A 12206-nucleotide genomic window follows, 5' to 3' on the forward strand; every position below is an offset into this window, starting at 1 on the left:
TTCTTATATCTAGACGCACCTTTAGCAGGAACTTTTCTGGATTCCATTGCAAAACGCTGCAACAAATGAAACACGCTTGTGAACACCGTCTCAGTTTTTTCATATAAATATTTTTGTTTGGCTCAATCCCAAACTCCAATTTAAATTGCAGAATGGCAAACATCTTCAAACTGAAAAAGTGGGGCCCAATCGATTACTATTTATGTTGTAATGAATCAGTTCCTCATCGAAATTCAAAATTATAACTTACTTATTACGGATATTTTTAGTAGACGATCTGGAATTTCTCCAGTTATTAAAATTTTTTCTATTTTAATACTTTAAGCATCTTCTGAACATTTTCAGTTTATTCAATTAATTTTCCCTTTTATAAGATTTTTTAAATCACTTTTGCAGCATAAACACCCGATGATAATTAAATAACGTTAAAAAATATAAATTGCACCTCGCCTATGCCGTCATCGCTAACTAGCAACAACACTGATCAGAGAGTGTGAGTGAGACACCGCTATGATCTGTCGAAAATCACCAAAATTAGGTTAGCTCACACATCACATAAGTTTTCAAATTCACCCTTTTATTTATTTAATTTAATCCGTTATGCAAAGTTTACGGAAAAATGGAGCCCCCAATCAAGCCCGATGAATCAGACTGTTGTAATTCCGGGTGCAGCCCTTGCATTTTGGACGTCTATGAAGACCAGCTAAGAAAATTTAGGGCTGCAAAGTGCAGCTCACAAACCCTCGCTAACTGTCTTTCATTGACCTCCTACAGTGTATTTAGGCTTGCTGCTACGAAGGGCCACACTAAAGATTCGCGGTTTTTCACGTTTCAGTATGTAAGACCTGAAAAATGTCGCCCCCAAAGTGCAAGTACTAACGTTGTCTATGAACCTGGCCAGTACTTGCTCTTCAAAGGGAGAATACACGGGGAAATGTTTCAGAAAGCCTACACTCCTATTTATGTGGAAAATCAAGTTTCAAATTGCTTCACTGTGCTGGTAAAACTCTATGAAAATGGTCGCGCCTCCAACCTGTTCAAGACACTGCGGGTTGGAACTGAAACACTTTGGAGAGGACCTTATGGGGATTTTCGGATAAACTACGAACAGAAACATATGCTTTTCATAGCCCAAGGTACTGGTTTAGCTCCATTTTACAATATACTGATCAAAATGTTAAATAACGAAGACTGCTACTGTTTTCTCACATTGATTTTTTGCTGCCAAGAAAAGAACATTTTGCTCAGGGACGAATTGTACAAGCTGAAAGATTATTGGAATTTCCAATGCGAACTGTTCATATCGGGGCCAAACAAGCACAGCTTTGACAAAAAATACAACGAAATTGTACATTTTAATAGAATTACCGTTGAGGATATTCAAAGATTCATGGAATCAGTGAAGGGTAGTTTTAAAGTACTGATATGTGGTTCTCAGAGCTTCTGTGATAATATCAAAAATATTCTATTGGAGTGCAATGTAGCAAAAGAAAATATTACAGTGTTTTAAATTTTCTATGTTAAGTTTGCATGTCAGCTTTCCCAGTTCCTTCGCCTAAATGTACAGGATTTCAAATTAAGGAAATATACAAAAGAGGACGGTTCAAGCCATAGTCGGTTGATGATCGTGAGCCTTAAAAATCAACCAAATTTTTGCGATCTGAAGGGCCTAAGTCTAGCAAAACTTTTAACGTGCGTGTTTTTCCATTTCAGTGCGTGGTTTTTCTCCTAAGAAGCTACTCTATATGCACATATTTATAGTATTTTGCTCTTTGATAAGGAAGATATCATCGGTTGAAAATCGCTTAAAATCGTCCAAAAATACCAATAAAATTTTTTCGATGAACAATTTCAATAAATAATAAATATTAAAAGTTTTTTCAGTAAGCTTTTTTCCTCGTTTTCTCAAAATGAATGAAAATGATGTAGAAATCGAGCTATTTTGAGAGATTTGATATTGTTTGAAAATATCGACTTCTACCCCTAGAAAATTTTCGATCTGGTAAAAATTTCCCATGCGTGTTTTTTTGCGCTCAATCCATAGGTTTCGACCTAAGACTTACGCACATTTAGTGTTTTAATCTACAATAAGAACAATATTGGCGGTTAAATATCGATTATTTTTGATCTGAAGCCGATAACAATTTTATCAATCAACTCGTTGCATTCCTCGCTCCTTTCCGATAAAAATCGTATACAATTTTAGCGACTTGAGCTCACACATGTGAAATTGTAAATATTCAGGCCCATGTTTGTATAATAACTGTATATTACTAAACTTTGTACTTGCGTTAGGTTGAAAGTCGATAATCATGAGAACAGTTTCTGCTAATTTAGCCTGTTGTTACTACAACCATCCCAGTTTTCTAATTAATTTAATCTAAATTTACCCTTGATAAGTCAATATCACAGATAGTATTAAATGGTGACTTTATCTGCAAAATACAGCCATTTGCCTGTAAGGAAGCAAATATTCCTGTGACCGCAATAAATAAAGATTCAATTATAAATAAGGTATTTAATGTGCCTGAAGTCTTATATATTCACTATCTCATAAAAATGAAATTTTCAACCATCTCACTCATCCTCTACCTAAAGCTAAGCTTTAAAACCGCCTTAAACAACGCCTTGAGAAAATAATAGTTAAAATATAGTCAAATATTCCAAGAATCGCCTATTATTCCTTAAAAAACATGTATTGTAGTGGTAACGAATAAATACTGATTTTTTAAGTCTTTTTCAAAAATAAACCTTTTGCTCAAACACACGTGGTACCCGATATACCGAAGTGAAACATTCAGCCAATAATACTCCTTTGTACTTCAACGATCTTACCCTACCTTACATTCTTCAGATTAATCCCTCAAGTTGCACCGTCCAATGCATTTTTTATCGAACTTATCAGCGGAAATTTCGTGCCTGCTATAACACCCATATTACAAATACCTTTAAAGTCATCGGCATTTAAACAGTAAACCATTGCGCCGCCAAAATTGTGGCTTTTAATAAATTCCGCTTTATACGTGAGACTTTGCGAATCATCAAACGAAATCCATTCGTAATACTTTGCCGCATATGGGCTGAAGTTTTCCATATCGAAAACCGGCGTGATGTGGTTCTTTTGTAGAAAATTGCAAATCATTGGATATGAAGCAAATCCCAAATTGCCCAGTTTCCCATAGCCAGAAGCTGGAGCATACAAATCATGGCTGTTGGAATTTACCAACCTGGAAAATCAGTCAAAATTGCCCACTGATTCGCTGGTATTCTGCTCAATCAATACCTGAAGCTGTGCCCATAAGTGGGCAGCCCAATCACAATCTTACTCTTGTCCATTCCAAGATAATTCCAGTAGTGACTGGAATAGTTTATATTTAAGGTTGTTAAGAAGTACTTTTCACTGGAGGTTTCGTACAGGGGCGAATTTATTCCGGTGAAAGGGGTGACGCTTGTAAAGTAGTGAAAATCGTAGCTCATCAGGTTGACAAAGTCCACATATCTGGAAAAAATTGCCAATTTAATGTACCACTTCAATTGGAAAAATTGTCAGAAACTCACTCGTTCATATAAGCAACATCGTAAGATACATCGACGATATCGGTAATCGCAGCTACAGCAACAGTTAGGAAAACTTTGTATTTGTCTTGTCTGAAAAATCCTTAGGTAAAGTGCGCTCATTTTTGCAATTCCAAACAAAATTGTCGGATCCCGTTACGGGAATTTAAAAAAAGTTGAAACTGGTGAGTTTTGCGGGGTTTTAGGTCGTGGTGGAAAACAATTTCTTCCTGATGTTTCGAAGCACGAGCGACATGCATCTTCTGTGCATGTGAATACAAGCCAGCGGTGCTTGCAAAACGTGAGAAAGACATTGTTTTATTCGACGGCCTGCAAACCCCAAAAACTCACCAGTTTCAAGCCTCACTCTTTTGATTGAAAAAAAAGTTCTAGAAAATGCATTTTTTTATGGAAAAAACGTGTTTTAATGCGTTTCACCTGGCAATTGATTTTCTCATTTCGGATAAAAGTTGCGTGAAATGCATTCTCTGATTGGGGTCGTAATTAATTTGAGCCCCTGGAAATTCCCAGTCCAAATCCACTCCATCAATGTTAAGCTGCTGCACATAATCCCAGACTGATTTGATAAATCTAGAAAGCATACACTTGAAACCTTGTGGATTGTTTGAGAACGCAATTACATTTTTCTGTTGGTGTGGTTTTTCACCATTTCTGGAAAACCGTTCTGGTTCCCAGCCCCACCCACTGACACTAAAACCTTCAGATTTTCATTGGTTTGTTTCAGTTTGATTATTTCTGCTAAAAAGCCTGAAAAAGTCGCAGACTGGATAAGTATTTTGAATTCAGCAAAAACAACTGAATTCTTACTTAATTGTTCATTATCCAGATAAAGACTGTTATTGACCACACTGGCAAAGGCCAGATTCAAATGGGTGCATAAATTGGGATCAATATCACTGACCTGCATTGACTGGTCATTGGCAGGAAAATTAAAATAACAGACCAGCCGCAGTGCATTGGGAGCATGATCTGGTTGATAATTGTGTACGAACTTCGGGATTTCTGTTACGTTCTTGTTTGGATGCGTGTTACTGTATGCGATTGCTCTATATCTGCTGTTTTCCAGATTTTCTGCAACATTTATATATAATATTTCGTTTAAATCATTCTCAAATTGCCTGTTATCCTGATACTACGTACCACTCGAAACAAACGTGTTTAATCCATTCTTTGGATAAACTAGATTTTTGTAAATGCCAAACAGGATCATATCAGTGGCACAAAACACGGTCACTGCTAGGATAAGGCATCCTACTATAAGCAGAGTTTTTCTGTCCAAATACACAGGAGTTCTATAACAAACAAAAGCTCTGTAGGTTTTGCATAATTTAAACGAATTGAAAATGAACAGCTTGATATTTATATGCGAAAACTTTAGATTATTTGTTCAATTTGGCAAGTTTGCCAAAAGCACTGAAAATACGGAAGCTTTGGTTCTTGAAATAGCGGTTTTCGCTCCTTTACGGGGGCAGATTTAAGGTAGTAGGTAGCGTTCAATTGGGCATTTTTATTGCCTTAGCAATTTTTTTTGCCTTGGATCTTTTCTCCCTGTTGTCTGTAACTTCACTGGCTGTTCAGATATTGATTAACATGCCCCTTCGATTTCCCCCTGTATAAGTTTAAGTTCTTGGGCCTGTGACCACTGGCTACGCTTAAAAAGGCCAAGAACAATCAGCTTTTTTATCTGAACTGATTACTTTGTGACTGATCGAGCTCTGATGAGTTGAAAGGTTGTTAGGCTGTTTGCCGCAAAAGTTTGTGAATAACAGCACAATAAAACCGAAATCTATAAGGCAATGAGAATAAGTTTCCTCAAGGTAAACAAACTGAAAATACCTGCGAACCCTGTGCAGGAGAACGTATTGGTTGTGCTCCTCTGAAAACATGGCTTATCAGCGCAGAGTTAAAAGCATAGATAAAGACGAGTAGGTTAAAAGCGGAATATCTGATAATCAAGCACCAATGCAGAAACACTGTTAGAAAACATAATCTTTTGATGATTTATGACAGGTAAAACGTAAATAGAACTCTAACCTCCACAGAACATACCCCAGGGGGGATATTTTGTGTCTAACCTCAATGGGCACTGACAATTGACAATACTCGTCTTTATCTATGCTGACAATTAAAGCGACACTTGCATATGCTATACAATGTTACAAAGTTTCTATTAGGAATTTCTCACGTCTGTCCAATATCAATATTTTATTCACGCCTCTTTACTGCGCTTTACGCTGCTACTGAAAAAAGCCATTGACTTGCGGATTAAAGGTCAGCAAATTTTAAAAAAAGAATTGGACTAAATAAAAAAAAGGAATATTGCAACGTTGGGCAGGCGACGGGACGCCATCTCTGCGGTCTATGCCAGGGCGTAGATAATAAAAATGTCAGATAATATTTTTATTGACAAATCTCTCATTCCAATTGGTATCAGTGAAGTGGAGTGTCAGTAGAAACAGTAATTCTATCTAGAAGCGGCTAGAAGTGTGTGGTTTTTGTTCGAAGTGGAGTTAGAAGGACAGAATAATTCGGAATCGAATGATTCAATTTGACATCGAGAGTGTCAGACTTCAAGGCAGTGTTTATAGTTTATATATGGCTGTCATAATAGTGGTTGAATAATGTGCGTGAACGTTATTTGTTGTTATAAGTGACCAGAGACTATGTAAAAATATAAAAAAATGGGTGCAAAAGACTCGAAAAGGGCTTGCCTAAGCTACGAGGATGCCGTCAAGCGAAGTAAGTGCACTTGCATGCCCGTTTTCCCATAATATGCTCTTCACATTCCCTATCACATGATTGGTATGCTAGAACATAAATACCATTATGATAATTCGGTGTGTAAAATTAAATTTAAATGCCTTACGGCAACGGAAAGCACCGAATTCCGCGTATCGTGCGTTCTCTTTTAACTTTAAAGTCCCAATCCCTGTGTTGGCTTTGTGCTGTGCACTTTGTTGCCCCATTATTAAGCTAATTGATCTAACATTAGTGGAACAATAATTATGCTATTAGAGCGGCTGGTTTCCGTTGTCACTGTTCAATGTGCGTAATATCGCATACAGAACAAACATTTCAGCGAATTCCTTATTTATGCTTGTTGGAGTATTGTTCATTGCATAATGTTGCTGGGGTTTCAAATTGCGCTCCACAAATAGCACTTTGTTAACTATCAATTAATGATATGTTTATAAGTTGCTGCAGAATCGTTTGATTACGTGGTCTAGGTATATCTGCTATATGTATTTTGTAATGTTATTAAACCACCGCTATCATGTAGGATTATTTTCCATTCTCACATCTTGTTTATTGAGATGATAAGCCAATGAAGCAGTTGCAGCAAAGCATCAGTGGGTTAAGCATGTTTTCATCAGCTCTGAGCATCTACCTGTGGATTAATCATTGATGAAAACGTTTCATTACGGGTTTCTAGAATGTAAATTTTAGTACCCATACAGTAACTGGTTTCGCGATGAGGCAGGTTCAAAGGTCTACTTTAGCATGTACCTACTTTTTATTGCAAATTGTTTGTGGACACAGTCAATTATCTCCTCATTTCAACCACATCAACATATTTAGCTTCGAAAAATCGCCACTTATTCCACATTAACGTGCTTCATATGTAGCTAAAACTAAATCAGTACATTAAATATTAAATGTATATAATTAGCGCAACTAATTCAACAATGGGAAACTATAATTATCGCTAAATTATACTGGCAATAAATTTAATTTTCCTTAGAGGCTTTTAACCACGTTTACGTTTGAACTGAATAACTGGTTATACAATGAGTGTGGGATATTAAAAAATTGAAGGGAAACTCATGACAACGTGCAGTACAGAGTGAAAATATTGTTTAGATTTTGCAGGATGTTTGGGGAACTATTTGAGATCGATGAGACTAATTTGCCCCTAAATTCTACGCTGCTGAAAACAGTCGCTTTTTGATAGCTTACGTTTTGTACATAAAAAAGGTGCTTTTAGTCCAAAACCTTAATGTCAGCCGTTTTAGAGGAACAGTGCAGTTTGTGGAGAAAACATCAAATCATTAATCATTCAAGCTATTTGATTTGTATTATTTGATTACCATAATACCATTACCATAAACCAGTTAATACAGTGCAATTTATCAGACAACCGATTTTTTTCAAATTCTTTGTTTAATTTAGAAACTTTTTTGGCTCTTGCATCGTTTTTGTATCTGCCACTGTTTCCAGTTATTTGCAAGGTATCAGAAAAGCACGAAAAAACGCTGATCGGTACTAAAAAAATGCAAGAAGCAAGAATGTTTCTAAATTAAAGAAGAAATTTGAAAGTCTGTGGTCAGACTTCAGTGGCACACCAAAAAAAAACACCCTTCAAGAAATATCTGAATAATTCTAGAAGTGATAAGGATTTTTTTTTTAATTATACAGCAAGTAAGTGCAGTATTTTGCCAAAAACATGCAAAATATTTTTTTTCTTCACAAATAACGCAGAAAACTGAAAAATTTAATTACATCGGTACCTGTCTGGTTTTGTTTGGACGCACTTCTGGAAATATGTATTGTTTTGGAAAATGCAATACAGGCCATAGTTTTATAAAAACCTCTTAATAAAATCATCCAAAGTAAACGTTAAATTATTTTGATAAAAAACCAAATAAACTGTTTTTAAACGTGCAATTCGTGATCATCTTGGAAGCAATTGCACTTTATTTCTGCTTCATCTACTTCCACCTCTTCAGTATTGTCCAACCAAAATTCCTGAGGCAAGTTGAGTTCGTGAAGATACTGCAGGGTTTTCTAGAAGATATTTAACATCGATCTTTTTTTCAGCAGAATTTGAATTTCCAAGTGCCAGAAGTGCACGTGATTCGATACTATGAAATGCCTATTTGGATCTGTCTAGTTTAATTGGTTTCCACCGATGTAATAAATTGTGTTGCTCCTGTTGCCCTTATCTTGTTTTCTGTGATTTTCCAATGTTCGTGTTCACTTTCTTATCCGATTGGTATGGTTCAGAGCCATTTTGAGGCGTTGAATTGATAGAAAGGCCGGAAAATTTCCTAATTTGGGACGGTTTGGCGACTGGATTTGTTTGTTTTTGGAACGCTCCTCGATTGATCGATCTTGATGATATTTCGGGTCAATAAAGGGCTCCAAACTTTCTATTGTTTAAGCAATAATTTGCCATAGCCACCAGGTGGTTCTCAATCGAATTTTTGATGGTTGTGTGCATGGGAAACATTAAGAAAAACGGACTTGTGCGCTATCAATCATAACTATTATCTGAGTCACTCAGATAATCTTCCGGTCTGAAACTCATCCAAGATAAATCAAGCCACTCTTCCAGATAAACTGAAACGGGACGCTCTGTTATTATTAAAATAATCGACGGAACAAACCCACTCTAGATTTAAGTCAAGATAAAAACCGTTTAAATAGCGCAATTTAAAAAAATCCCTATTAAACTCAATGCCAGAGATACTGTTGAGATGCTTTGTTAATTGCAAGCTTTGAAAAATTAGTCAGGCTTTTTAATAAAAAAAAACAGGCGAGTTTCTGCCAGTGATTGAACTGATATATAATAGTAAGCATTTGCAAAACTGTTAAACATAAAAATAATACAGTTGGTGTCTGATATTGCTAATTTGTTAAGAGCCAGATGAATGATAAAAGCAATTTACAAGAAAGAAACTACATAGATCGTATTTGCTTTCACTTAGCCATCAGTGAACGATGTTTTTTTATATCCCATATTCCATACCGCCGGTATACGTTACGATAGATTACGAGCGACATTACGGAATTGTTTAAACGATGGTAATTTTCATATTTATTGATTTTTAATTGAAGAGGACGTACTCAAGATAGCGCAAAATAAGCTTGCCGATTAGAATTTTTGCAATCAAATTCTGGCAAACAATGTAATTCAAGGATTCCAGTTTGTTTTATCGTTCTGGGATCTAATAATAGTGTGACGGTTATCCGATTTGTTTTCACGGTTTTATTGTACAATATATTCAAGCTTGAACAATTGCATGATGCAGTCAGACAATCGATAAGGCATGTAAATGGGTCAGAGTGTAATAGGAAAAATCTTGGAGTAAGATGCACTAGAAAATTGTATAGATTTTCGTTAGTTTATCCGAGAATTGATTACGGGAAAAGTTCGGACGCAATAGTCTCTTATCAAGTTTATTTACGAGCATTACAATCAAAGATGGGTATCCTTCTTACAAATACTTTAAATTTATACGACTCGAAACCCCGGTTGTATTCATATATGAGTGGTTTTATCAGTTTTGAGTCTAGGAACAATAGTTTCCCAACTTTATCTGCTGTTATCTCTTGGACCTAATAGCCGTTTGGAATTTATCCAATTATTCTTTTCTGATACGTTTCTCTAGACAAAACCTTGCAAGTTTCATCCACTGTTGTAAAATAACTGGTTAATATATATTGCCTAAATCCATTAATTATGTAACCTTTATATGTATAGGAACAAAGGGTACTTGATTTCCATAGTACAACTTCACTGGAATCTGGCTGGGCAAATATTTAGATACTTCGAGTTCATATTGACTTGGTTGATATCTCAAAAACTATTCACTTACTAAGCATATTGTTTGCTCAGTGTATCGCGTAATTGAATTATTATCGACAAGTACCTATAGGAAATATATTTTTATTCCTTTAGTAAAGCTAGCTTTTATTCATCCCGCGGAAACAAAGAATGACGATCACATTTTGATTAATCCTTGCACATTTTCGTGTATATCTCGGGAACCGCTGATTATATTCAAATACATATTAGAACTTTTTGATAGAGAATGGCGAAAACTATCTTTTTCAATTTAGGCTTGATCAGAAATTTCGCGCTTTGGAATAGTTAAAATGAGAAATCCAACTTTTGCGCGGCAGTTGAGGTTCAATAGCTTCTATCTCGGAAACGGTTGGAAATACCTGATTAATCAGACTTCTTCAGACCCTTTCGAGAACTATTTTGGTTTTTTCGATTCAGTTTTTATTCGAAAGCTTCTCAACATTGTGAAGTTTGCCAGACTGCCGCTCAATCACCTAAATATTATAATTTCTAATAAAGCTTTTATTAATAATGGACTGAGGCTTATCGGCTCGTGGTTCAGCTTTCATTACAAAGTCATCAGTGTGGCGAAATATTCATCAACTATCGAGGTTCACTGTGAATTATCACAATTTTTCAAAAATCCCAGGCGAGTTGTTCAAGAGGTTTACTTAGTAAATTAAATAGATAATTCGTACATTTTTTTGCCGAATTTATGCTCATTTCTATTTCCGCCATAATTTCGTAAAGTTCCCCTCCGATGGATAAAAATCGAACGAATTCCTCGTTTATCATTTGCGGTTGCTATTCTGATTTAAAATTGCGCTCGAAATCTTGAGTTGAAAAGATAATTTCCGCAAGAAGCGAGCAATTTCATTCAAGTAAATTAAACAATTATATCTAATCTTCCTACTCAAGGCTGGGGATCCATAAAATAGTCCTATTTTTGGTTGAGCAGCTTGAGACCTTGCCATGGGATCGTTGACGCTGGTCTTAAAAATGTGGCAATTAGGTGTTCTGTCACATACCATTTTTTTGTTCTTTGAAATTTGAAGGAAATACATTAATAGAACCAAAACGTTTCATGGATCGACGGTAATTGCCGTCAAAAGGTCAGCGTTTATTGTTTGGTTGCACGTTTAGCATGGTGGTTTTCTTTAAGTAGGTGACTACAGCATTAACATTCTGGTAGTATTGGAATTGTTTATTTCTCTAAATTAATAAACCACAAGTGCTGGCGTTTGTGTGGATTTTTATCGGCTGCAAAACCTATAGATAAATTCGTTGCGAGCTAAAATCTTGGATCTTCTCAGTCGGAAACATCTGCTTCGTGCAGAGTGAGGACACTAATCACCAGATCTCTGCGTGCATCCTGGAAACGCCTCATTTTCTCTTGTACGTTCTTAAATTCCCGAATCTCCACATGTTCCAAGTCAGCCAGGGATTGGTTGATAATTCCATAGTCCAGTTCATCAGGCACCATTCCTTCTGGAAGATTTTCCTTGTGGCTTGAAGCCATTCTATGGCGGGACGCATTCCTTTGAGGCTGTGCGGATGAGCCGCACGTTCCACAAGGGGCGGATCCTCCTCCAAACCGGGAGGAAGGTTTGCCTTTTTTCGGCTGCAACTTGGCAATGAGCACTCGGGAGTCCTCGCAAGCCTCGGGAATTTCCACGATATTTTTGCCGGATTCCAAAACGCCTTTCGGTATGATCAGTTTTCTTGTGTAGAATTCTTCGGACATTTTCGGGCAGTTTAACTTAGAATTTTTACGATTTTCAAACAGTCAGATCAGAAAATGTCGCTGACAAGTACCAGTTAGGTGCTTGACGAGTTGAAATTATTTAACTTAAGTGATGTTTAAAACAAACTAATAAACGGCGATTTTAAATGAATTCCAACTATTTGTTTATGTTGTTAGCTTTGCTTTGTTCCATTATTCCACGTTGCTTTTTGAATTATTATTTTATCTATTTAAACAGCCTGTTATTTGGAAACGGCATTGATCAACAGTGAGGAGATTTAGTTTTTGGGTTTCGCGTTACAGCCGGAACATGGAAAG

At 36.2% G+C, this 12206-nt stretch overlaps 3 protein-coding genes across 6 annotated transcripts in view; 2 read left to right on the plus strand and 1 right to left on the minus strand.

The window, feature by feature from the left end:
- Positions 1–508: 508 nt before the first annotated feature.
- On the plus strand, positions 509–2750 carry LOC109544027 (NADH-cytochrome b5 reductase-like). Its single transcript, XM_019914015.2, has 2 exons — positions 509–838; positions 944–2750. Exons 1-2 carry the CDS (start codon positions 620–622, stop codon positions 1508–1510), a joined length of 786 nt encoding a protein of 261 aa, XP_019769574.2. The 5' UTR covers positions 509–619; the 3' UTR covers positions 1511–2750.
- Positions 2504–5482, minus strand: LOC125503653 (chitinase-3-like protein 2; the record flags this gene model as incomplete). The annotated part of the gene is given in 8 exon segments (XM_048664371.1): positions 2504–3227; positions 3284–3499; positions 3559–3648; positions 3994–4146; positions 4197–4323; positions 4384–4647; positions 4717–4868; positions 5413–5482. Coding segments are annotated over 8 exon segments (1416 nt in total). The 3' UTR covers positions 2504–2863.
- A 480-nt stretch (positions 5483–5962) lies between these two features.
- Positions 5963–12206, plus strand: part of LOC109544024 (ubiquitin carboxyl-terminal hydrolase 32) — an 18942-nt gene continuing 12698 nt past the window's right edge. For 3 of the 4 annotated variants that reach the window (XM_019914008.2, XM_019914010.2, XM_019914011.2), the window contains exon 1: positions 5964–6315. In XM_019914008.2, the coding sequence (XP_019769567.1) occupies positions 6258–6315 (58 nt within the window). In that variant the 5' untranslated portion in view covers positions 5964–6257. Of the gene's footprint in view, positions 6316–12206 lie in introns of all 4 variants that reach the window. The other variant, XM_019914009.2, reaches the window with a different exon arrangement.

The sequence above is a fragment of the Dendroctonus ponderosae genome, unplaced genomic scaffold (genome assembly GCF_020466585.1).
Source record: "Dendroctonus ponderosae isolate FM_Combo_2020 unplaced genomic scaffold, Dpon_F_20191213v2 Dpon_F_20191213_217, whole genome shotgun sequence".
Taxonomy (NCBI): Eukaryota; Metazoa; Arthropoda; class Insecta; order Coleoptera; family Curculionidae; genus Dendroctonus; species Dendroctonus ponderosae.